The 22,592-nt window shown below is 41.4% G+C and overlaps 1 protein-coding gene across 1 annotated transcript; it reads right to left on the bottom strand.

The window, feature by feature from the left end:
- Positions 1-18,038: 18,038 nt before the first annotated feature.
- Positions 18,039-20,320, bottom strand: LOC147417488 (eukaryotic initiation factor 4A-10). Its single transcript, XM_086506552.1, has 4 exons — positions 20,164-20,320; positions 19,572-19,678; positions 19,007-19,437; positions 18,039-18,918 (listed from the first exon to the last, which is right to left on the bottom strand). The coding sequence occupies exons 1-4, from the start codon at positions 20,217-20,219 to the stop codon at positions 18,283-18,285; spliced, it is 1,230 nt and encodes a 409-aa protein (XP_086362678.1). The 5' UTR covers positions 20,220-20,320; the 3' UTR covers positions 18,039-18,282.
- Positions 20,321-22,592: the final 2,272 nt, after the last annotated feature.

Genomic DNA, 22,592 nt, shown 5'->3' with positions numbered 1-22,592 from the left:
TCCCACAAAGTCATACATCCACAAATTTCCCACTGTATGTTGTAACCGCTACGGCGGTTGTTTGCTGCGTGACTCACAGCCAGCAAACCCTCAACAAACATACATCATCTCTGACAATACATCCCATGTGGAAGTATCTGCAATGTCAGGATGAAATCTGGAATATCAAGCAGCAAACACAAGCTACCAGATGAACTAGTGGATGTCGCCTACAGGCTGTGTGTAGATGCGCACGTGTCGTATGTGACACGCCTCCAAGAACTGTGAGCCGTCCTTCGGTGTGTAGACAGCCACAAATCAACACTCTGGGAGTGTCGATATCCTCAGCACCTGCAGTCGTAGGCCGAAAACCCCAAATTTGCAGAGTCGGATCTGCACCCGCTGAGACCACGTAGTCAAAAATGGCCTTCGCAGACCTTTGTCGAAGCCGAACGGTGGCTGAGATGACCTCAGAATGAAATTCTGACAACACCAAGGCCTTCGGCTACTCCCACGAGATTTGGGGCCGTGTCTTCGCCTGTCGAATTTCACTCCAATCTGAGTTGGTGACTCTGGCCTCCTGCAGTGCTGCCCCGAGCCTCGATCTGAGCTCTGATACCAGTTGAAGGAGTACGAGTGGAAGTGCGATGCGAGAGAGAGTGCGAGAAGAAGAGCACGACGATATGGTGAACTCACTCTACTGTAATTGTGTAGAGCATAGTGAGTTCTTATTAGGTTTTTACAAAAGAATATGTGTACATACCTGGCAGCCCGCCCACTTACCTGGGTGACCACATTGGGCTTTATACCCCAACAACTTTGACCATGATTGCAGATGAGATGTAGATGAAAAATTCAACTTAGTGCCAAAATTCTCGAGGAGTGCTTGCCAAAAATGTGATGTAAACTTGACATCTCTATCTAACACTATCGACTTTGGCAAACCACAAAGCGGATATAAGTGCTTATGGAACAAATGTGCTACATCTTGTGTTGTGTGCTTACAAGGAATTAACATCAAGAACTTGCTGAAATGATCAACGATTATCAAACATTGTGCGTTTCTTGAATGAAAACCAGGTGGAAGATTAGTCACAAAATTTATGGAAATGCCTTAAATAGGTGTTCAAAAATAGGCAGCGGCATCAAAAGGACTTGTTGCTTACCCCTAGGGCCTTTTACCTTTTGACAAATGGAACACTGTATGACGTATTGAAACATATATTTTCACATTTTTGTCCAATAAAATAGTCTTTCCAATTTTTCTAACATGGTATTTATGCCTCTGTGTCCACCTGTGAGTGCATCATGTGCATTGTGTAATATGGCTTTCCTAAGAGAAGGTAACACACAAAGACGATGACAAAATACAAGAGACCCTCATGAATGAGATAGTTTTTGGGCCCTTGGGTGGCAAGAGCCTACAACCATTGGTTACCAAACTTCGAATCTGCATACTGATTTTTAGTATTGTTAAAAGATACACCATGAATGGAGATTGTGGAACTCGACTCAAGAGCCAAGATCTCTCCTTTGAGACTTTAGGCATTTGCAAAGGGGTTAGCTTTACCAAGAACATATTCAATCAAACCACCAAATACCTCAAAATTTGAGGCCACCTTGCTTGATGGTCACTCAAATATGCACTAGGCATAGACTGGAGCCACTTGAGGCTTGATGATCACTACGAACAATGAAATCTCTACCATACAAAAAATGCTTCTAATGCTTTAAAGAATGAATAACAGAGAAGTTTCTTATCATACAATGAGTAATTCTTTTCTGCAGTATTTAACTTTCTACTGACAAGTGCAATTGGACGCCCACGCTATGAAAGCGTAGCTCCTATGGTGACGTTGCTTGCATTCGTCGCCATAGGAGCTCCTATGGCGACGTTGCTTGCATTCGTCCAGACCTCAAAGGGATCGTAAAAGCACATGTCCCCAAAATTTGGAGTCTTCTGTGCTGCCTCCATAATGTCAAATTAATGATGTGGAAGCGTAGAGAAATGGGGAGAACACACAAGACAGAGAAAGAGAAAGAGAGATGATGTTGAACCGACCAACATTAGGAAAAGTTTGGACTCAAAAATGGGCCTTGTAAGAATTGTTGATGTGGCATAGCTTTCAAAAAGTGGGTATTGGTAAATTTTTTGCAAATAAGATCCAAACTTGTCGGAGGTTGGATATTTAGAATCTACTCTTCAAATGGTATCTATTGATATATAGCATGCATGTATCGGACATTGCCTTCATGTAGATCTAGAAAAAGGTGATTTTAGATTACCGTAACGGTAACAAAACCTGGCTGATTAAAAAAAAATGGCATAACTTTCATAGAAGTCATCCAAACTTTTCGGACCTTGGCTCTTTAGAATCCATTTTTCAAGAACTTTCCAATGATAGGTCATATCATGGGGTTCTAAGCAATATTTAGAGGGGTCTACCGGGTTGCTTTCTTTTGTACAACTTTGATGATGTGGCACTCTTAAAAGGCCCAAAAATGAGTTCAAATTTTTCCTAATGCCTTGGCAATGAATTGATGATCATACAGTGGGGGAAGGTGGTGCTTATATACTCACCTTAGCAAATTGCCCTACCTAGACTTTGACAAATAAGTAAAATAAATACCTCAAGCCAAAATAAATCTTGGGTTCACATTCGTGGGTTCACATTCGGCTATTCACTTGAGATGTTATAACTTTAACACCCTCTCTACAACTCATAGTGGACATTATATAGCTATTCACTTGATATCTTAAAGACCCTCTTTGCATCTCATAGTGGAAATATGTTGGAAGACCAAGTTGATGAAGAAGCTACACCCCAACAAAGGATCCTTTTCATTGGTGGATACAGCTCGGTTATGTACCCTCCAACCTTTTACCTCAGAAGAATGCAATCTTGAGCACTATTTTCCTCATGAAAAATTGAATTATAGACCACACTACATCCAAGAACCTCCATTCGTGAACCATAAATTTTATCTTTCATCTTCCTAAGGCTCAGAGTGGGCATGATGGCATTTATAGACAATTGTCGACAGATCTAGCAAGCAGTCTCACTTCATTCGAGTAAAGAAGACAATGAAAGCCAACCATTTGGCTAAGCTGTTTGTCTCTCATTTTTGAACTACATGGCATGCCTGAATCTAGTGTCAAACAAAGATCCTTGATTTATGGGCTTGCTTCAAAGAGAAATGTGGTGGAATATAGGCACTCAACTTAAATTCTTATCCTTGTTTCATCCACAAACAGATGGGCAAGTGATTTATGGACTTTAACTCGGGATGAGTGCTCAATGCATACTCAAGGTTCCTTTTATTTTATGATAGAGACGTGAAATAGACTAGAGAAAGAAGAGAATGATACTATGAGTGAAGGTTATGTGAGTGATAGAGAGAGAGAGAGAGAGAGAGAGAGAGAGAGAGAGAGAGAGAGAAGACTAACACTAGATGGGGTCACAAACCCCCCTCCAAGGGCTAATAGAGAGGTATTTTCTTTAGATTACAAAAATGCTGATACGATGGTCCTAGATGGTGAGATGCGGATGGGATCTTACTTTTGATGCTTGGATGTGAGAGGCTAAGACTGAAAACCAAAATTGGTGAAGATCTAGGGTTGATTGTGCAAAATGTTTTGTTGATTTGATGCGATAGGGTTGAATCTGCAAGAACTTGGAAGTACTGATGGAAAACTTTGGTGTTGAAGGCTTAATCTGGGTTGCAAAATGCAAGGGGTTCTGATGGTAGAAAATGCCAAAGGGTTGAGGTACTGTAGGTAATGTAGGAGTGTTGGACTTATTCTACAATTGGGAGCCAAGGGCTGCTTATATATCTCTTGAATGCTATGTCCAACAGCCATAAAGACAAAAGGTAGCTCACAACTTCATAAATTAATGCTACCTATCAATTATTAACAAGTTAAAAAGAGGTGATTCCTATGTAGATGCTACCTAGGCTTGGTATTGATGCTTCTACATGAGAGCACTCCCCAGTGCCTACTCCTCATTGGTGGTGCTCATGTAATCAGAGGGTATGCAACTCATCTAAAAAGTCTTGACATGAACATCCTGTATACAAGCTCACAAAAGTTTCGAAACACTTCCTAGGTTGTCCTAAACCCTAGAAATAGGAGTTACATCTTGTTCACATGCACATAGTGTTCACATGACACCAATTCACTAGTTTTGGACTTCTTGAAGTCCTATGTCTTTGTCCATAAAACTCAATGGGAGAAATACTTGCCTTTGGTGGAGTTTCCTTACAAAAATATAGTTCACATGTCTACAAGGAAGGCATCATATGAGATTGTCGAGGGTGTGAAAATGTTCCACCGATTGTGAGCACCAAGGATAATGTTTTTGAAGCAAAAGAGTATACAAAGGATCTAGACACTACTTTTGCCAAAATAAGGGAGGCTTTGTAGCAGTCTCAAGCATGGAATAAGAAGGCATGAGACAAGCATCGGTGTGACTTGAAGGAAATATTGGGTGCTACTCCGTTTAAGAAAGCACGACTATGAAAGCGGAAGGGTAAGGAGATGCCTTTTTCAAAGCTTAGTATGTGATACTATGGGCCCTTTTAGGTACAGGAAAAGATAAATGATGTGCATTACTAGATACTTGGAAGATTCACAATGCATTCCACGTGAGTCTCTTGAGACCTTTCAAAGGTGAAGTGCACAAGGACAAGGAGCCAAACAAGCAACCAAAAGTGGAAGAGATGGAAGAGATTCTCATTCCAATGCAAGTCCTGGCACACAAGGAAAGGAAAGTGAAAGGTAAGCTGATCTGAAGATATTTTTTCAAGTTCAGTAATTATTTGACTCTTGATGCAAGTGGATGGAGGAGGAGGACTTAGCAGATTCTTCTCATATACTAGAGCTTTTCCTTGAGGCTTTTGGTTCAACTTCGACTATTCCAAAAGTTATTGATGAATAGCAGGTTGAATCTGGTGCAGTGCGGACTATGCAAGACGGGATCCACTCCACTTTTTTGTCATAGGTAGCCTCAATAGGAATAACTGATTTCTCTTGAGGTTTCAAGGATACTGACAAGCTGACAGTACTTTGCAGAATGACTTTATGAAAATATGTACTTTGAAATGAGAATTCCTAAAATGAATTACTTACATGTTCTCTCTCATGTGTATATTGTTTGAGTACATGTCAAAAAGATGAAATGACTTGAGCATTTTGTCTAGTCACCTGACAGGTGATGTGAATGTAATAGCAACAAGATTTAGGAGATCAACATCCATGAAACGATCAGCACGGTCTAGATGTGATTGCTACATAAGTTACAATGGCCATGATTCTCGTTTGAGATCTTGATTGGGATAATGATGTGAATGTCATGTGAATGTTTAGTGATTGTTAACTTTGTGCAAATGCTCAATGTGTGTAGTCTAGTATGTCACTACTTAGAGTTAGTGTCTATTGAGCTAGTTTTTATCTTATGTCTATTTTGCAAGAGTAATTGAGGGCGATTACGATTCTTTCAAGAGGAGGGCATGTCACAACTTTGTGACGTGGCATCAATTTCCCCAAGTTAAAAGATTGGATAGGTGGACAAAGGGGGTTAGGGTTTAAAAACCTAACCCCTTAACGTACAAAAACCTAACCAATGGGCCTAAACTATTTGTAAATAAAGTAGGGACCCAAAATTTTGTATAGGATGACATGTGGCAATGTTGTATGGACTCTCCCACAAATCGTGGAAGCTATTGACATGCCAATATGGACAGCTCATGTTTTACGTGTTAAAGTTATAACATCTCAAGTGAATAGCCCAATGGGAACCCAATATTTATTTTGGCTTTAGGTATTTATTTTACTTATTTGTCAAAGTCTGGGTAGGGCAATTTTCTAAGGTGAGTATATAAGCACCACCTTGCCCCCATTGTATGATCATCAATTCATTGCCAAGTTTGGTTGGTTCAAGAGTTTCTCTCTCTCTCTCTCTCTCTCTCTCTCTCTCTCTCTCTCTCTCTCTCTCTCTCTCTCTCTCTCTCTCTCTCTCCTTCCTATATTATCCCCATTGCTCTACACTTTCGCATTGTTGACTTTGACATGGTATCAAAGCGCTTTTCCTACTGATTTTGCAAGGGAAGAGATTGCACCATGGTGGAGAAGAGGAACCAAAGAGGAGCTACATGAAGAAGGTGGCATTGACAAAGGAGGCCCTTGCTTGTGTTTCACTTGCGTTCTAAAAATTGCTACGGTCAAACGACGAGGCAACATGCACTTCTTGTTGGTAGCCAAGTTGGGCACAGGGAATTCTAGGCTAGGACACGACAACTTTTTGATATGTTACATCCGACAAGGTATGACTACATGCTTAGGCGACATAGTCCTAGCAGTCTTTGGAGGTGAATATTGACAAATTTCAAAACGATGTATCCTTCCATGAATAGAGACAATTCTTCTTCTCTTGTTGGCAACATTTGGAACACTACTGGCTTGTTGGAGGAGTGATAAAGGGTGGTTTGTAGACAGCTTTCTACTAGTGTTTTGAGATGCTGCGTTGGGGCAAGTTCCTAGATTTCCTCATTGGTGCTTCCCACGTAGCCTCGGCTTCAACCAAAATGAACCAAGACCAACTTCAAGCTATGGATAGTGCAAGTGCATTGGCAAGTGTCCAATTAGCTGCCCCGGCAATTACAAATTTTTCAAGGGGTCTAAGAGCCCATTTGTCGTGGGATTGTAACACCCAAGACAAGGTTTGAATCTTCCAAAAGAACAAAGTCCAAGGCAAGCTTAAAAAGTGCAACAAGAACAATGCTCAATTAGCTATCATGGTACCCACAGGTCCAAGAGCCATTGTTATAAATGGGAGAAGATGCTTTGTTTGGCTTAGGAATGTGAATCCAAAGGCAAAAGTAGGAACTCGCAAAAGGACAAAGGCAAAGGTAAGCTAGACAAAGATAACAATGTAGCCTCGGCTTCAACCAAAATGAACCAAGACCAACTTCAAGCAATGGATAGTGCAAGTGCATTGGCAAGTGTCCAATTAGCTGCCCCGGCAATTACAAATTTTTCAAGGGGTCTAAGAGCCCATTTGTCGTGGGATTGTAACACCCAAGACAAGGTTTGAATCTTCCAAAAGAACAAAGTCCAAGGCAAGCTTAAAAAGTGCAACAAGAACAATGCTCAATTAGCTATCATGGTACCCACAGGTCCAAGAGCCATTGTTATAAATGGGAGAAGATGCTTTGTTTGGCTTAGGAATGTGAATCCAAAGGCAAAAGTAGGAACTCGCAAAAGGACAAAGGCAAAGGTAATCTAGACAAAGATAACAATGATAAAGATTTGACACAGGAGATCTACATGGCAAACGTGGTGGTGGCCACATTGCCACAGCGCCACAACGCTAGATTTCTAGTCACGTGGCGGTTGCTTTAGCTATCTTCAGTCAGGGAGAGGCTTGTGAGCAAGAGAGAAGGAAAAAAGATGCTCCCTACAAATGATTTGAACCCATGTGTTGGAGTTCAAGCTATCACTGTGTGAACCCATTGGTTGGATCTCAATGCGCACACATCTGGCAAGGAACCAACTAGACATATTTAAAACACCATGAATGAGTGGGTCAATCCATTGTTGGTTGGATTATGGATAGGATGTGTTTTAAAGTTCGTTGCCTAGGAAAGTCTAGATGTGATGTATTCACACAAGGTTAGTATGAAATAGGTAAAGGTTGGTGTATTCCTGGGGGCTTTGTGTTTGTCAAACTTGACACACCAAACAAGTGCGTACAAACTCATCCACAACCTTTTTGAGATGAGGGCAGTATAAATAATTTTCCACTCCTTTCAAGGTACTCCTCGTGTCTCTGTGTCTAGCAAAAGGCGGATTATCCGGGAACCCCTAACTATCTCCCCACTATGCATTCGGTCAAGATGTCTCCAACATTGAGATTTGTAGCATACTGATTAAGCATATCTTCAAAGTTTTGATGGTGTATGGTCGAGATGGCTGATACTTGTGGCTTTCAAGACAACACGTCTGCCACCAAATTCTTCTTTCTTGTCACGTGAACAATCTAAAAATGGAACCGTGACCAAATGTTCGCCCATCTCATTTGCTTATCCAAAGTCTGATTCTAGGACGAGAAGTATTTCAAACTCTGATGATCTGTAAACATTGTGAAAACTGTACCGAGCAAAAAAGGTCTCCATTGAGTCAGAGCATGTATCACTACTAATAGTGCCTTCTTATAAATCTATGCAACCCTCTCTTGTCTAGAAAACATTCTACTCTCATAGGCTATGATGAAATAATCTTTTTCTAGAGTGTTAGAAAGAGAGATCGAATTATCACATTAGACAATCATATGTAAAGACAGACAGACAGTATACCATGTAATCAATGTCTTCCCTGTCTGGTGACGTATGTCTCAGATAGCCTTCTAAAATGAAGAGAGAAGAGCGGCACGACCTCTAATATTGTTCCATCATGTTAGGATTGGATGCAATGAGTTTCTCAAGGCAAGATCCCAATAAAAAATGGTCTTCTTGATTTTTTTTCCTACAAAGTATAGATAGATCAAAACATTATCCCTATAAAAAATGGTCTTCTTGATTATTTTTCCTACAAACAATAGATCAAAACATTATCTCTACAATTGAGCAATGGTTCCCATTTGGTTGGCAACTTATGCTTAGGTAGACCTTGGCCTTGCATGACAAAGGCACAATCTCCCTTGGCAGTCCTATCTGCAATCAAAAGAAAATTGCATGCTTAATGTATTTTCTATGATAATATATGTTCTTGTCACCGTAAAGTTTTATGGAATTAAGCTTCCATTGCTTAAAAGTTTGCATGAAAGGTTGATCTGTCAAGTGAAAATTTCACAAAGCGTATGTGATAATTATAAGTGTGTACATGCACATATCAACCACTTGGGGAAACACAGCTTGATATCTGACTTGCAAAAGATGTTGACTAGTTTTGAAGCTTTCAATTGCCGTTCCAAACATGCTTGCAAGGATAGCCGCTTTCTTTGGATGGTGTGTGCTTGAAGTACTTTTCTGGCCAAGATATCACTGGTGGAAATCCACCAAGAAGGAGACAAGGGAATCGGACGTCAATGAGTGGGGCTTCCCATTGAGAGGGATAGAGGCTTTTTGGTGTAGTTGGCAGCTCAATAGAGAGGGAGTAGGAGTTAGAAGGCTACATGAGTGGGACAATAGCCTTAAATGCATGTGGGTAATGGCCCTTTTATAAGAGGGCTCACTGTTTTACCACTTTAAAAATAAAGTGTATTTGCATGAGAAATGTGGGCTGTCAGCGAGCAGGAAAGTAGAACAATGACGTGAGAGAGAGAAGTTATACTCAGAGCATTGGTTTTCTTTTGTCCATGAGCCTTTAAATAAGTTCTAGGATCTCTCCTCTTGGAAGATTAACTTGGAAGCATTGCAAGAGAGAGGACCCTCATACATTGTACTCATGTGAAGTAATAATAAAGAAATACCATCAAGGGTGCCAGTCTTTGGGATCAATATATCCGGAAGCGAAAGTCTGCCACTTCATGTGGACTCTCTTCTCCTTCTTCTTCTTCTTCTTCTTCTTCTTCTTCTTCTTCTCTCTCTCTCTCTCTCTCTCTCTCTCTCTCTCTCTCTCTCTCTCTCTCTCTCTCTCTCTCTCTCTCTCTCTCTTCAAGTTCAATTTCTCATGTGTGTTGTTATAGATCTTTGACTTGAAGTGTCTAAGTTTATTACGCCTTGATTGGTTGAAAGAGGATTGGCAAACTCTCAAGAAAAATGGGACTCCCATTATGTCTTTTTCTAAGTTTATTTTGTAGATTGGTGTTCAATTGCATGAGTCGAGGATTTCAAGGAGGCTTTCCTCTTTGTTTTGAATGAGTACATCAAATATGAAGTGTAGTTCTTCAACCCTACTGGCTATAATGACATTGTCAGGATCACTCTCATGCAAGCAATGAAGCATAATAGAGGTAAGCTTAAGGAGACTAGGTCTAGTACCTTGCAGAACCATTAAAATCAACAAAATAGTAAGAACAACAATACCTCTTCTTCTCAATCTTCCACTACATGTAGAGCGCAAAACTCTTTACCTAATAGTGATAATAAAGGAAAGGCAAAAACTCAGGAAACCCCTAAGTTGACACGTGATGAAAAATGTGCTCAAGGAATAGTAGGAGGTTGGAACATGTTTACAGTATCACATTAAAGGTCACATGAAAAGAGATTTTCCTAACGAGTCACCTAAGAAAGAACCAACATAAGCCATATCCTTCTGGTAGTTTCATTATTGAGCCAAGTAGTGCGTCCCAAGTTCATAATGGTCTAGATGAGTCTCTCATTAAGTGTTATGGTCATGTGAATGGTCAATGCATTGCTATCGTGTTTGATTTTGACAGTATGCATGATGTGATTAGTGATTCTCGTGTGGTGAGTGCACATTTAGAAGCTATTCCTACAGATCCTATTGTGGTTTTTTATTTTCTCCGGGCATGTACTCTTCAATCATGCTTCAAATTTCAGCCCTTCATAATCATTCTCTTCAACACCCTTGACATCGGCATTAGTAGATCGGCCCGTAGCCTTGTAATTTTGTAGATCTAGTCCCAGATTCAATATTTTCAACACTTAGCCTCACAGATCCAAGCATCTAATGCAAGATCCCATTTGCATCTAGATCAATTTCATCAACATTTGTGTAATCTAAAGCAAATATCTCTCTAGCAATAGAGAAGGGGGGGCCATCAAGTGTTAGTCTTCTTTCTCCTCTATCACTCACAATATCTCTCTTGTCTCTTGCTTAGTATTTGCACATCTGTCTCATGAACTAAAAGAAAACTTGTGTATGTACTGAGCATTCATCTTGAGTTATCACCCTAAATAACTTCCACTACACATTAAATTCATAGAACCACAACATGATTAGCCAATGTCTACATGGTGTAAACTCATAATACAAAAATTTGAGTCTTCGTGATAGTGTTGAATGTGGAGGTTGATTTGTGGCACGACCTCAGTCATCGATCCGAAGCTCAACTGTTGTTTGAGCAGGAAGGTTTGTGGAAACTATCTTGAGCTTAAGATCTTATACTACACAAAAAGAAATAAAATTATTAGTAGATCAATGGCCAAACCACAACGGTTTGGCTATTGATCTGCCCCTTTACATGGAGAAGATTTTGTGGAACAAACATAGTTTTATCAACTCGAAAACCTTGGCATCTATGCCCATTAACATGAGAAATATTTGAATTAAAAAAAGACATAGTATGCGGTTCATCGTTAGTATTTACCAAAAACTTTGCCATTGCAGAGGTGGTTGGATTCTTTTTTTTTTTTTTTGGAAAATCCTTTTTGCCATGGAAGTGGCTAGTCTGACAACAATCATATCAACGATGCTTTCTCTAATCCTAGGAACAAAACACTATGCCTTTGCCATCTGATCCTAGGAACAAATGATCCTAGGCCATTCATTTTGACAACCATGAGTCAATGGGGATTTCTTCACACTCCTTCCTCTCCTCTTTGAAGGGATCGGGATGAAATTGAAGAGGCAAATTGCTAAGGGCTACGGGCAAAAATTGGACCAACGTGGCATGCAACTTTGTGAGTTTCCTTTGCATCTCTTGCAATTGGCATTGAAGCACTGCAAAAAGAGATGCATCAATGGTGGGAGATGGAGAAGGAGATCCTTTAGGAAGATGCACGTGGTGCAAGTGTGTGGAGTCAGGAAGAGAAAGTGGCCTAGGGCAAGAGAGGGCATAGAAGGAGAGAGATCTTGCAAAAATGCAAAGTGCAAAGGCAGACAGAGAGGGATGGCGATCAAGAAAAAATGCTAGAGGGATAAACCGTAAAAGAAAGAGAAACCCTAAACATTGGCATAATCACTGAACTGATACAAAGTGGATGAAGTACAAGGGGGTGGGGTTCTTATATAAGGACTCCCAGATGCTGCCCTACTCTCATAGCAACAAATAAATAACCCCACAACTCTAAAATAGAGAAAACAGGAAGAAATCCTTAAAACATGCTTGTAGGTGGAATCCAATGGTATTGGGTAGCACGGAAAAATATCCTAAGCCTGGAAAAATACCCTAAGCATGGGGAAATCAAGAGGCACACTATATGGAATTGCCAATAGTATAGGGTGGGAAAAACAATGGCAGGAACGAACCGATAATGAGCGAACTACCTCATATAGGTTGGGCACAATCACAAAATTTTCCTCACTCCCTATGATCAGCCCTTGGGAGATGCTAGGGCACTAGTAGCTCCACCCGGACAATTGGGTGGAGAGGTGACAAACTCTTAAGAAGTTTGTGTTTGAGGTCTCGACAGGGACAAAGTTGTGACTCTGATTTGTGATAGTGATCTTAGTGCATCGAGAGTTTTGTTTGGATGAGATGGCTAGAGGTTGATCTTAGTGCATCAAAGTGACTAGATTGATTGTTTGAATTTAAGTGTATTGTGTGAGCAATGTGAATTAGGATATGTGAAGATACATGCATTGTTAATGATACTCTTGTGGGGGATGGTAGTCGGCATGTTTGCATGGAGTCAGTGTCTATTAGTTTTGGTTTTGTGTCTATTTTGCAAGACAACACCTGTAGATATGCTTTCATAATTAGAGAGAGTAAACACAAGAGAAGGGAAACTAGAATACTTAACTTGCTTGAAAGGAGCTACAATGGTCCTCTTTATATAGATGTGAACAAAAATTTGGGGCTTACCTACTGTATGACTCAACTATTGATCACTCAAGAAGTAATTGGCGGAGATAGATACATTTGAGGTGACGAAAACTCTTGGGTTGCATGTGAGAATTGACCGCTAGAGAAGATTCACTCTACCAGGGTATTAGCAAAAGCTTATCCCTACACTTTTAAACAAGGGATTATACTTTGGGTTATACAATGGTATTTAAATATCCTTTACGTGGATTATTTTCTTGTGAGGAGTGAGCTAGTATCCTGTGATTGATACAAGACTAGTATTTAGACATCCCTTGATAGTTGAAACAAATATGAGAGAGAGGACACATCTTTACAGTATTGATGGCAAGCTATTACACAAATTAGTACAAGTGCACCATGCTTATTTGCATATGGTTAAAGTGTGTTATTGATAGGATTTGAGCAATTTTGGCATCATATGTTAAGTGACCCTCAATAGAGCCTTGAGATTAATGTATGATTATTGTGTATCATGGCGTATTTTAATTAAGTAGTTTGGTTTGTGGTTAGTCAAGGTTTGTGATTACTCCTTCTGTTTGCTCCATTATTGAGTTTACTCTTTGGCTCTTGTTTTAGCAGTGTTCATGTTGTACCTTTGCAAATTCATATGCAGAAAGTCATGGACCATTGGCCAAAATACTCTTGACACTCTCATCCTCAATCATTAGAGCATGAACAAGATGTTTCGAGCACTTTGTGTGCGCAATGAATTTGGAAGGTCGAGAGCTCGTGTATCCAGTCACATGACTCGATGTGGATTGGAATAAAGAGGCTCATCCCATGAATTGGGATTCTAAGCACTGCAAGGGCAGAATTTGGATTACAATAAACAAAAAAATCTATTCAAATATATGTTTGATGGGGATGAGCTTGCATAAATACTTTTGTGCGCATCATTGCGAGTATATCTTGTTCCCATTGTTGAGAGCAGCGCGACGATATGCCTGCGCTAAGTTTGTTTGATGAGAATGATGAGCTCTCTTTGCCGAGTTTTTGGAATGTCAAAAGAGAGAAGCTCAAAAGTTGAAAGCTGCCATGTATTGCTTCATCTGAAAGTGTTTGCGTTGTGGATAGAGGCCGAGCAAGGACCCAACATGTGAGAACGGTTTTCAATGGTATGAGGTTTGAATGTGAAGGCCCTTAATGCCTCTTCTAATGTGGATGTTGACCATGATGCTTCTAATTAGACTATTAGATTTCATGCCTATATATGTTGAGAATCATGTGTTGATCAGCGATGGTGACATGCATGCTTGCAATGGGTTTGTAAAGAGTAGTCATGCTCGTGGCAAGGGATACAAGCCTCTCAAGAAGTGAGGAAAATTGTAAAAGCCTCTTGCGAAGAAAGGGCGACCTTCATATATGAGATGAACATGCATCAATGCGCCCTTGATAGAACCTTGCGTTTCTCCATGTGCAATTGAGTTACTCAAAAGCATGTATAAGACAAGTCTTCTTCCCGAAGAAAAACTTTATTTGGCTTCATTGCACCATGAGTGAGAGGCAAGTAATTTTCTTTCCGATCTTAGAGTCAAGCTTTCTTGTCCCTGGGCTTCAAAAAAATTAAAAGGTATTCCTAATTCAAAGATTCCCTCAATAAAAACAAAAACATGTGCTAGTCTATAGCATGCAGCAACGGCAATGACGAAGCACGTAGATTTGCAACAGTATCAATTGGACGTGAAAAAGAGGGATACAACATTGAGAGAGAGAGAGAGAGAGAGAGAGAGAGAGAGAGAGAGAGGACACTTTAAAGGGAAGAAAACGCGAGAAACACAAATATACAATGTGAAGTAGACCATCCCTTTACATGGACACAAAACGTCAAAACCACCTTCATATATCTTTTGACTTTCCACCTTCATCTGTCTTTTCCTTTCCTAAACTCACCCTTCACTTACTCAATATGTTTTGAAAGAATTTTTATTTTTCCGAGATTGGGGAGACCTAATTGTCCCTGATGTTTACTTTTAGCTCTCTAACGTAGATATACCAAGCTATTTCTTTCTTGAACAAGGTCAGAAATGATAAAAGTGACTATCCATTGCTTTGATTCAAATTGAAAGGAACATTGACCTTTGCAATCCATCCTGTTGCAATTGTGAGCATCCAGTGAGCACAATTTTATGCTGGTTAAAGTAAGAACCAAGGCATCCCCATGTACCTTTCCATTGGGCCCTCCTCTCTTGCTTAAATTCTTTCCCAAGGCAAGGTACTAGCATCTGATCATGTCACCTCCACCATATCACTCGTTTTAAAATGGAAAGGCATTGTTCTATCATAAAATTAAGGAAAAGAAAAAGGCAAAAGTTGAAAGTGACCAAGAGTACAGATAAAGGAGATAGATTGAATGAATCCTAACAAATAAAGAGATTTTGACCTTGCATATCTTTGAAATTTTCAAATATGTGACTAATCCTCCACTTCTTAATTGTGGAAGGACTTTTCTTTCTCCAGAATTCTAAGCACCATATACCATTCTTGGATGTGATTGTGTGTCTACAAAAAAAAAAGTTATGCTTCCATGACTTGTCTTTTGTAACAAAGTGGACTCACTCTACATCCACCATGGTAAGACTTTTTGGCTCCCTACAGAATAGGATTTAAAATAAATTTTACTTCTTGTTAAAAGCTAAATTGTGTAATGTTTGCGAACCCATAGGCAACTGGCCTTTAACACTAGTTTGGTACCAAATCAGGATCCTTTTAAGGGTCTTCTCCACAAATAATTACTCTTTTTTAAATGAATTTACAAGGTTTAGACCAAAAAAACAGTTGAAGTAACCACAAACTCATTAACCCTCCCAAAGAGGGGGTGGTACAAAAAAACAAATTCAAGTTTCCAATAGTCGTGTTTATCGTGAAAAAAATCCATTGCTATAGTACAAATTCTCGGCACTTTATAACCAAATAATTGGGTCATGATAAATTCCTTCCACAAAGACATTGTCGTCCTACCACATAGAAAAAAGAAATGTTTTCAACTTATAAACTTGCCATAAACTTACCCAAATCAAAATGCATCAAACAAAAGAACCAAGAAAGCTTCAAATTTTCACGAAGCCATTATATATAATCTTGCAACGCGGCAAGCACTCATAATAACTCGATCATAATCCACCATTGCATGATGCTTGTAGAACAAGTCTCCACCCATAAGAACCATTTGCATTTTGGGCATCCACGAACATGTCTTGCTAGTTTTGATCCAACCACATTCTGTCCCTCATAAAAAACCTGCTTTCTTTCACTTAACATACAAAAAAAAACTTAGTTGCCACTAAGTTCATCCTCATCAAAATGTGCCCATCCATAGGATCACTTCAACGAATAAATGATCCCAGTGTATACAATCCAGTAAAATGGTTATTTATAATGTATGCATTTCTAAACGCATAATTCAACATGTCCCAAAACAATGCATGGCACCATTTCCAACCATGAATGCTCGTCACTAAAAAGCCATATGCTGAACATCAAAGCTTGCCCTGCATTTGTTTTACTCAATAGCAATCTTTGAGCATGTAACAACCACCTGACCAAGTCCAGCTTTTCTTTGGACTTCGCCTCTCCATACCATACACAATTGAAGCAAAGAATATCTTGCCAATCCAACTGCATGCCAAAAATCCTAACCTCTTATCATATAAAAAGCGTGATCCACCTCCCTCACAACGATCTATATGCGCCACAAGAAAGTTCTTTCGATTTGTCATTATGTATATGTAGCCCATATCCCTCAATTGACAATTAAGTGCATCAATAGTTTTCTGAAGTGAACCATTAATAAAAAATAATGATGTCCCTTTTGCTTCAAATATGTTAACCAAATCAAGAGGAAAAAGAGATCCCAAGTCTGGACCTACAATAGTCACAAAGAGAGGCATGCACTTGAAAGTTCCATCAAGATCTACCATGAACTTTGTCTCCGCTCTTCCATGTTGGAGAGCTTACATTGAACCAATCAAATTTATCATCGCGATCTTGCCAAAAGTTGATCCTCAGATTCACCTTCCTTAATAGATGCTGGGCATTGCTACTAATGTGGGAGTGTACTGAGTCATCTTAGCCAGAATCTTTTTTCCACAACCTACCCTTGTAAAAAAACTCTGGGTAACAGACTCTACGACTGTGGGAGTGTACTGAGTCATCTTAGCCGGAATCTTTGTTCCACAACCTACCCTTGTAAAAAAGTCTCTGGGTAACAGACTCTCATGGACCTGGCTTTGACTCTACTGTCACTAAGATCGCTCGGTGGGCCCACCATGAACCCCCTTTTTTTATTGAAAAAATATTCAAGTGCACCATCCTCTCCCCACGCAGGCCCTCAACATGCCTTATGGCACATGCCACCTGGCTCACCCTGTATGCTCTCCACGGCTGCCACCTGCCCTTTCCCTCATTAATCCTTCACAGATTCTGCCAAGATTTGGCTCTAAAAAGCCTTTCTTAGAATCGTGGCTACATTTACACCAGAAAAAACAATTTTGAGGGCAAGCCTACAGCAGCAATCATTGCTCCTACCAAGTCATGAGCAACCCACAACCAATTACAGGGTACCACGCACTTCATAGCACATGAAGTTAGGCGGCTGGGGTTTGAGTTCAAGGACAGCAAATTATGATCAGTTGATTTTCATATCCTACAACTATTCTAAAAAATGCAGATTTACTACTTAATCGTCAAGTCTAACAAACAAAGCTTAAAGACATAAAAAATCTGCATGAGTACAGCCGAATAGTACCAATGTGTTCATACTTAAGGAAAACAGTGCAAAGGACCTCTATGAAAGGCGTGTACAATAATTGCACTTCTAGCATTTATAGCAGAAACTTAAAATACATCCAAACAAGGTAAATGAGCCAAGACATCAATGCACAGAAACTTGATCAGATGCAGAGATCCATAATCCGCAATAGGGAGGAACCGATAGGACAGAAGCTGGTCCCTTGCGCCGTTCAAAAAAATAGATCAAGTAACAGCATTATTAGTTTGCGCAGCCTGCAAAACTATCTGTAAGCAACTGGCATGAAGGGTTGCATTCTTGTTAAGCCACAACTAAGATTCATATTAGATAAAAGGAAAATTCATGGTTGTCGAGCCAACCGTTAATTCATCTGGCTAATTACAAAGTCCATACTCATTCTTGTCTGCAGCTCATTCTACAATCCATTCCAGAAAATAATAAAGAAAACCTGCTTATCATTCAGTGACTCAGTCTTGAGTGGACACATGAGCAACCAGAACATGTCAGCCTGAGCACAACAACGCGGCATAATGAGGACTTGCACTGCCACAGTCATATCGATTAACACAAAGTGAGGAACTACATTCACAACCAGGTGATAAGCATAAGAAGTATGAATTCGATGAAAAAGTGTAGCAGCTGCAGCACTTATGCCAAAACTATAAAAAAGCAATACATCAGGTGAATCCAGACAACTTGTTCCCGTGACTGCATGATTGGGTGTCCCAATCAGCAGAAAAAAAAAACTCTTGCATTCTGGCACACCTGTAGAGTTCATTTAAACATGAGCCTTATCGGCTCACAAATAAGGACCACGCATGTACAATGCCCAAGAACAACCAATCATATAAGATCTGCCACATTCGAAGGGAGCTCTTCAACAACCACATTGTAGAACCTCTGAATGTCCTGCAACATCCTCTCATCATCTTTTGTAACAAAGTTGATAGCCACACCCTTCCTTCCAAATCGACCACCACGACCGATACGATGCAGGTAGTTCTCAGGCTGAGTAGGCAGATCATAATTGATCACCAATGATACCTGCTGAACATCAATACCCCTTGCCAAAAGATCAGTAGTAATCAGTACACGGGAAGACCCAGATCTAAACTCACGCATGATCACGTCTCTTGTATTTTGATCCATGTCCCCGTGAGTGGCAGAAACGGTGTGGTCCCTAGCTCGCATTTTGTCAGTAAGCCAGTCGACCTTCCTTCTGGTGTTTACAAATATGACACTCTGCGTGATCGCAAGAGTTTCATATAAATCGCACAGCGTATCGAGCTTCCAATCCTCCTTGTTAACATCCACGTAGAACTGCTTGATACCTTCCAAAGTCAACTCGTCCCTCTTCACAAGAATTCGCACAGGCTTGTTCATGAATTTTCTGGTCATTTCTAGGGCCTCTGGGGGCATCGTGGCCGAAAACACTCCCACCTGTAACTTGGTTGGCAGCAACTGGAAGATATCATGGATCTGCATTCACAAAAATCCTTTCGTTAATGTTCTCACATACGACGAGTTGAGAAAGGTTCTAAATACTCTTTGCTAGTAACAAGGGTACCTGGTCCTTAAAACCACGAGAAAGCATCTCGTCAGCTTCATCAAGCACAAACATTTTTATGTAGTCGGAACGCATAGAACCCCGGCGAAGCATATCGTAAACACGACCTGGGGTTCCAACAACCACATGCACCCCACTTTGGAGAATCCGAATGTCCTCCCTAACACTTGTTCCGCCGACACAAGCATGAACTTTCACCTGCAAATAGTCACCAAGTGCCCGCATCACCTTTTCAATCTGCTGGGCCAGCTCTCGAGTGGGAGCCAATACAAGAGCCTGACAATCAAAAAGATTGTAATCAAGCTGCTGCAAAATCCCAGAGCAAAAGGTAGCAGTCTTTCCTGTGCCTGACTGGGCCTGCTGAATAACATCATAGCCCTTGGCGAAAGGAACGATGCCACGTTGTTGTATCGCAGATGGCTTTTCAAAACCTGCAGTGGTAATTCACGCATCAAATTTCACAGCTAAGACCATGCAGAAAGAAGATTCTGCATGAGACATTGTGTGCATAAATGCCCCATCAAACAAAGGAAACAAGATAGCATCTCCTGCCTAGAAGGCTTACCATAGGCGTAAATGCCCCTGAGGAGGTTTTCGTGCAGGCCCATCTCATCAAAAGTTTCGCACACCTCATTCCATGTAGAGCTTATTTCCTCGCCTTCTGATGTAAGACTGAAAATTTATAAAACCATTAGCATATGAACAACACTACGGTTTCATGAAAAAAGAAAGTTACCAACAAATATACAATGCAAACAGCAGTAGACATATGCAAGCAAGTACAGCATCTAACCGACAAGAAATCAAACTGTCATTAAGACAATCTCACAAACAGCAACCCATACTCTCACTGCATACACTCAAAATCAGGGTTTCCATCCCCATAAGCATGCACCCCAGATCCAAATTCTCGCCATACCGAAGCTTCCTGCCAGTGGATAAAAGGTAATGACAGAGCAAAAGAGTTTTGATCAAACAACAAACCCAAGACCCGCCTGAGATACATGCTAATTGCGTCGCTTGAGCATCACTTGCACACACAATACCTTCCTCCAGATCGATAAAACTTTTATCAAAATCTCAATCTCTCTCTCTCTCTCTCTCTCTCTCTCTCTCTCTCTCTCTCTCTCTCTCTCTCTCTCTCTCTCTCTCCATACGCTTGCTCCATCTTGGCGTCATAGCTGCGTGCGTCAAAGGCTTCTGATGCTGCCATGCTTGCTTGACGAGAGAAGGGTACGAAGGAAGCTGGGCGAGAACGAAGGGTAAGCAGATCCGAAAACCTGCTTTGAAATACCTGGGATTACCTCCGGTGCCTTTTATCCCTCTTAACGCTAGGGTCGCTTTTTAATTTGCTTTTTAATTTTCCCGAGTATGTGCCAACGATTTTGAAAAAATCGTTAATAGCACGAATCTGGGGCGATGCCCTCTCAGAAGCAATCAAAACGGCAGCAGCTAGAGGAAGGCTTCTGCGGACACTCCGGCAACAATTGGATGCATTGGCGGCGGAGTCGTCCTCACCAGCAAGGCAGAGGGAGAGAACGAGTGGGGCTTGGGGCGCGTAGGGAAGCCACTGCACCTACATAGGCGGAGCGAGCTGCAACAACAGGTCACGACGAGGGAAAGCGACGACCTGAGGGCAAATTGGCCGAAGCTTGGGGCTGCTTTATTTTTTTAATTGAAATTGGGGACACAACATCACCAACGACAACCTGGTTTGATAGTTAGCTTAGCGTTACTGTATTCGTGCGCTGACTGCCAGGGTTCAAAACGTGTTCCCCCATTCAACTTTTAGTAGTTGGTTTGAGGTGATCGATGTGGGAATCCGAGAAGATTCTCCATAATAAAATACGAAAGTCACCAGTATGTACCCTTTCTTGCTTGGAATCTAGATTCCTCACTTTCCTCATTTGAAGGCAACTTGGGGTTTGGGCACCAGGATTCGATTACACAACATGGGCGTCTTCCCAAACGACTCTCTCGCTAACCATCTGACCCAATCTCTCACGTTGTCCGTGGAATGACCCTCTATAGATAGAAAAATGATTCCCTCAACTCATGTTGTTGAAGGCCCATGCTGCTACCATTGCTTGATCATCATCTTGCCTATTGGTTTCACACGGTGCCTGCCAGTGCTCATCATCTTATTGCCGCCACCACCGCACGGTCGCATCTCAAGTGATTTGCCTGCTAATTTATTTTACTCTGATCTACTGTAGTCACTCTCCCTTTTAAAAAATTCAATAGTTCATTACATTCCCTTCGTATCCCCCCACCCCCTTTCCTTCCTGCTTGTGGGCGTGCCTCACCCCTGCAACGTTCCTGGCTTTGACGGCCACTCCCCTCCCTCAGCAGTCCTCAAGGTAGACGCCGCCTTGCTTGACACGCTGCTAGATCCATTGCAGCAGTCGCACTGCCATGCCTGAACTCGTCAAGGCCTGTGGGGCCTCGCCTTTGTAGCACCGCTTGGAAGCCCAGCCTCCTCTTTCTCCAGATCTTCCTTCGCACCCTCACCTCACCTTTTTACCTCCATGGCAACTAGAGAGAGAGAGAGAGAGAGAGAGAGAGAGAGAGAGAGAGAGAGAGAGAGACTATGCTCGCCCGTCTTGTGCATTTTCTCCACCTTAGTGTAGCAGAGAAAGAGAAGAAGAAGAGAGTTTTAATGTCGTAGGAAACCATCCAAACAGAGAGAGAGAGAGAGAGAGAGAGAGAGAGAGAGAGGATAAGCATGGCATGCACGTGGCCAGCCTCAAGAGGGAAAACATAAGCATGGTCGGCCTCCCCCCCTTCTCACAGCCTTCCACAAATCATTGTATTCCCACCCTTCCTCCTCACAGATTACAAGAGGAGAATCTGTCTTAATTCTCCTCTTCCTTTCTTTTTCAAAAATCGTGACACCTACCTACTAGCTTGAGTGAAATGAAATCCCCATCAATAACGAGATCCCCCCCTCCCAAAAAAAAAAAACCCTAGCCTTAGGCTCTGCTGGCGAGCAACCCTGCACTCAGTGTCACCTCATTGCAAGCAGAGCCTCTAAGCCAACAAATGCGTCGCGTGCGAGAGGGAGAGAAATCGATTGTCACACACACACACACATGTAGAGAGAGAGAGAGCTCCTATAGGCGTGTGGCCCTCCTCTTTCATGCACCCCACCCCACCTCGTAACCTCACAGAGAGAGAGAGAGAGAGAGAGAGAGAGAGAGAGAGAGAGAGAGAGAGAGAGAGAGTGTATCTACTTCCATAAGAGAGGTGTGAGTGTGCATGTGCGCGGTGCGGTGCGGTGCGTGCGGGGAAGGGGAAGATCACAAGAGTGTGTGGGTGGAGCAACCTTGGGAAATGATGAGTGAGGAGCTCCTTATTCATATGTATATAATGAATAAGGAAGTGTACACATGGTGGGCGGGCGATCGGACACCGAACGTTCGGCCCCGGGCAAAGACGCAGCGCCTTTACCCCAACAAACTCCCACTTAAAGGCGATGCGCCGATAAGTGATACCTACTAGCTAAACTACTAGTATGTACAAGAAACTAGGTGAGAGACTCTCTCAAGCTATGCCCACTGGCTCACTTAGTCAATCTACATGTAGT

Source organism: Adiantum capillus-veneris, chromosome 30, assembly GCF_014529385.1.
Source record: "Adiantum capillus-veneris isolate H3 chromosome 30, ASM1452938v2, whole genome shotgun sequence".
Lineage (NCBI taxonomy): Eukaryota > Viridiplantae > Streptophyta > Polypodiopsida > Polypodiales > Pteridaceae > Adiantum > Adiantum capillus-veneris.
The sequence above is the reverse complement of the archived record's forward strand: the minus strand, read 5'-3'. Positions and strand labels throughout refer to the sequence as shown.

Excerpts from the sequence above, each read along its gene's own strand:
- LOC147417488 (XM_086506552.1), bottom strand. The coding sequence starts at position 20,219 with ATGGCAGCATCAGAAGCCTTTGACGCACGCAGCTATGACGCCAAGATG. Across the intron at positions 19,679-20,163 it reads GACGCCAAGATGGAGCAAGC|TCTTACATCAGAAGGCGAGG; the intron begins GTATGGAGAGAG and ends ATAAATTTTCAG. Across the intron at positions 18,919-19,006 it reads CTCGTGGTTTTAAGGACCAG|ATCCATGATATCTTCCAGTT; the intron begins GTACCCTTGTTA and ends TTGTGAATGCAG.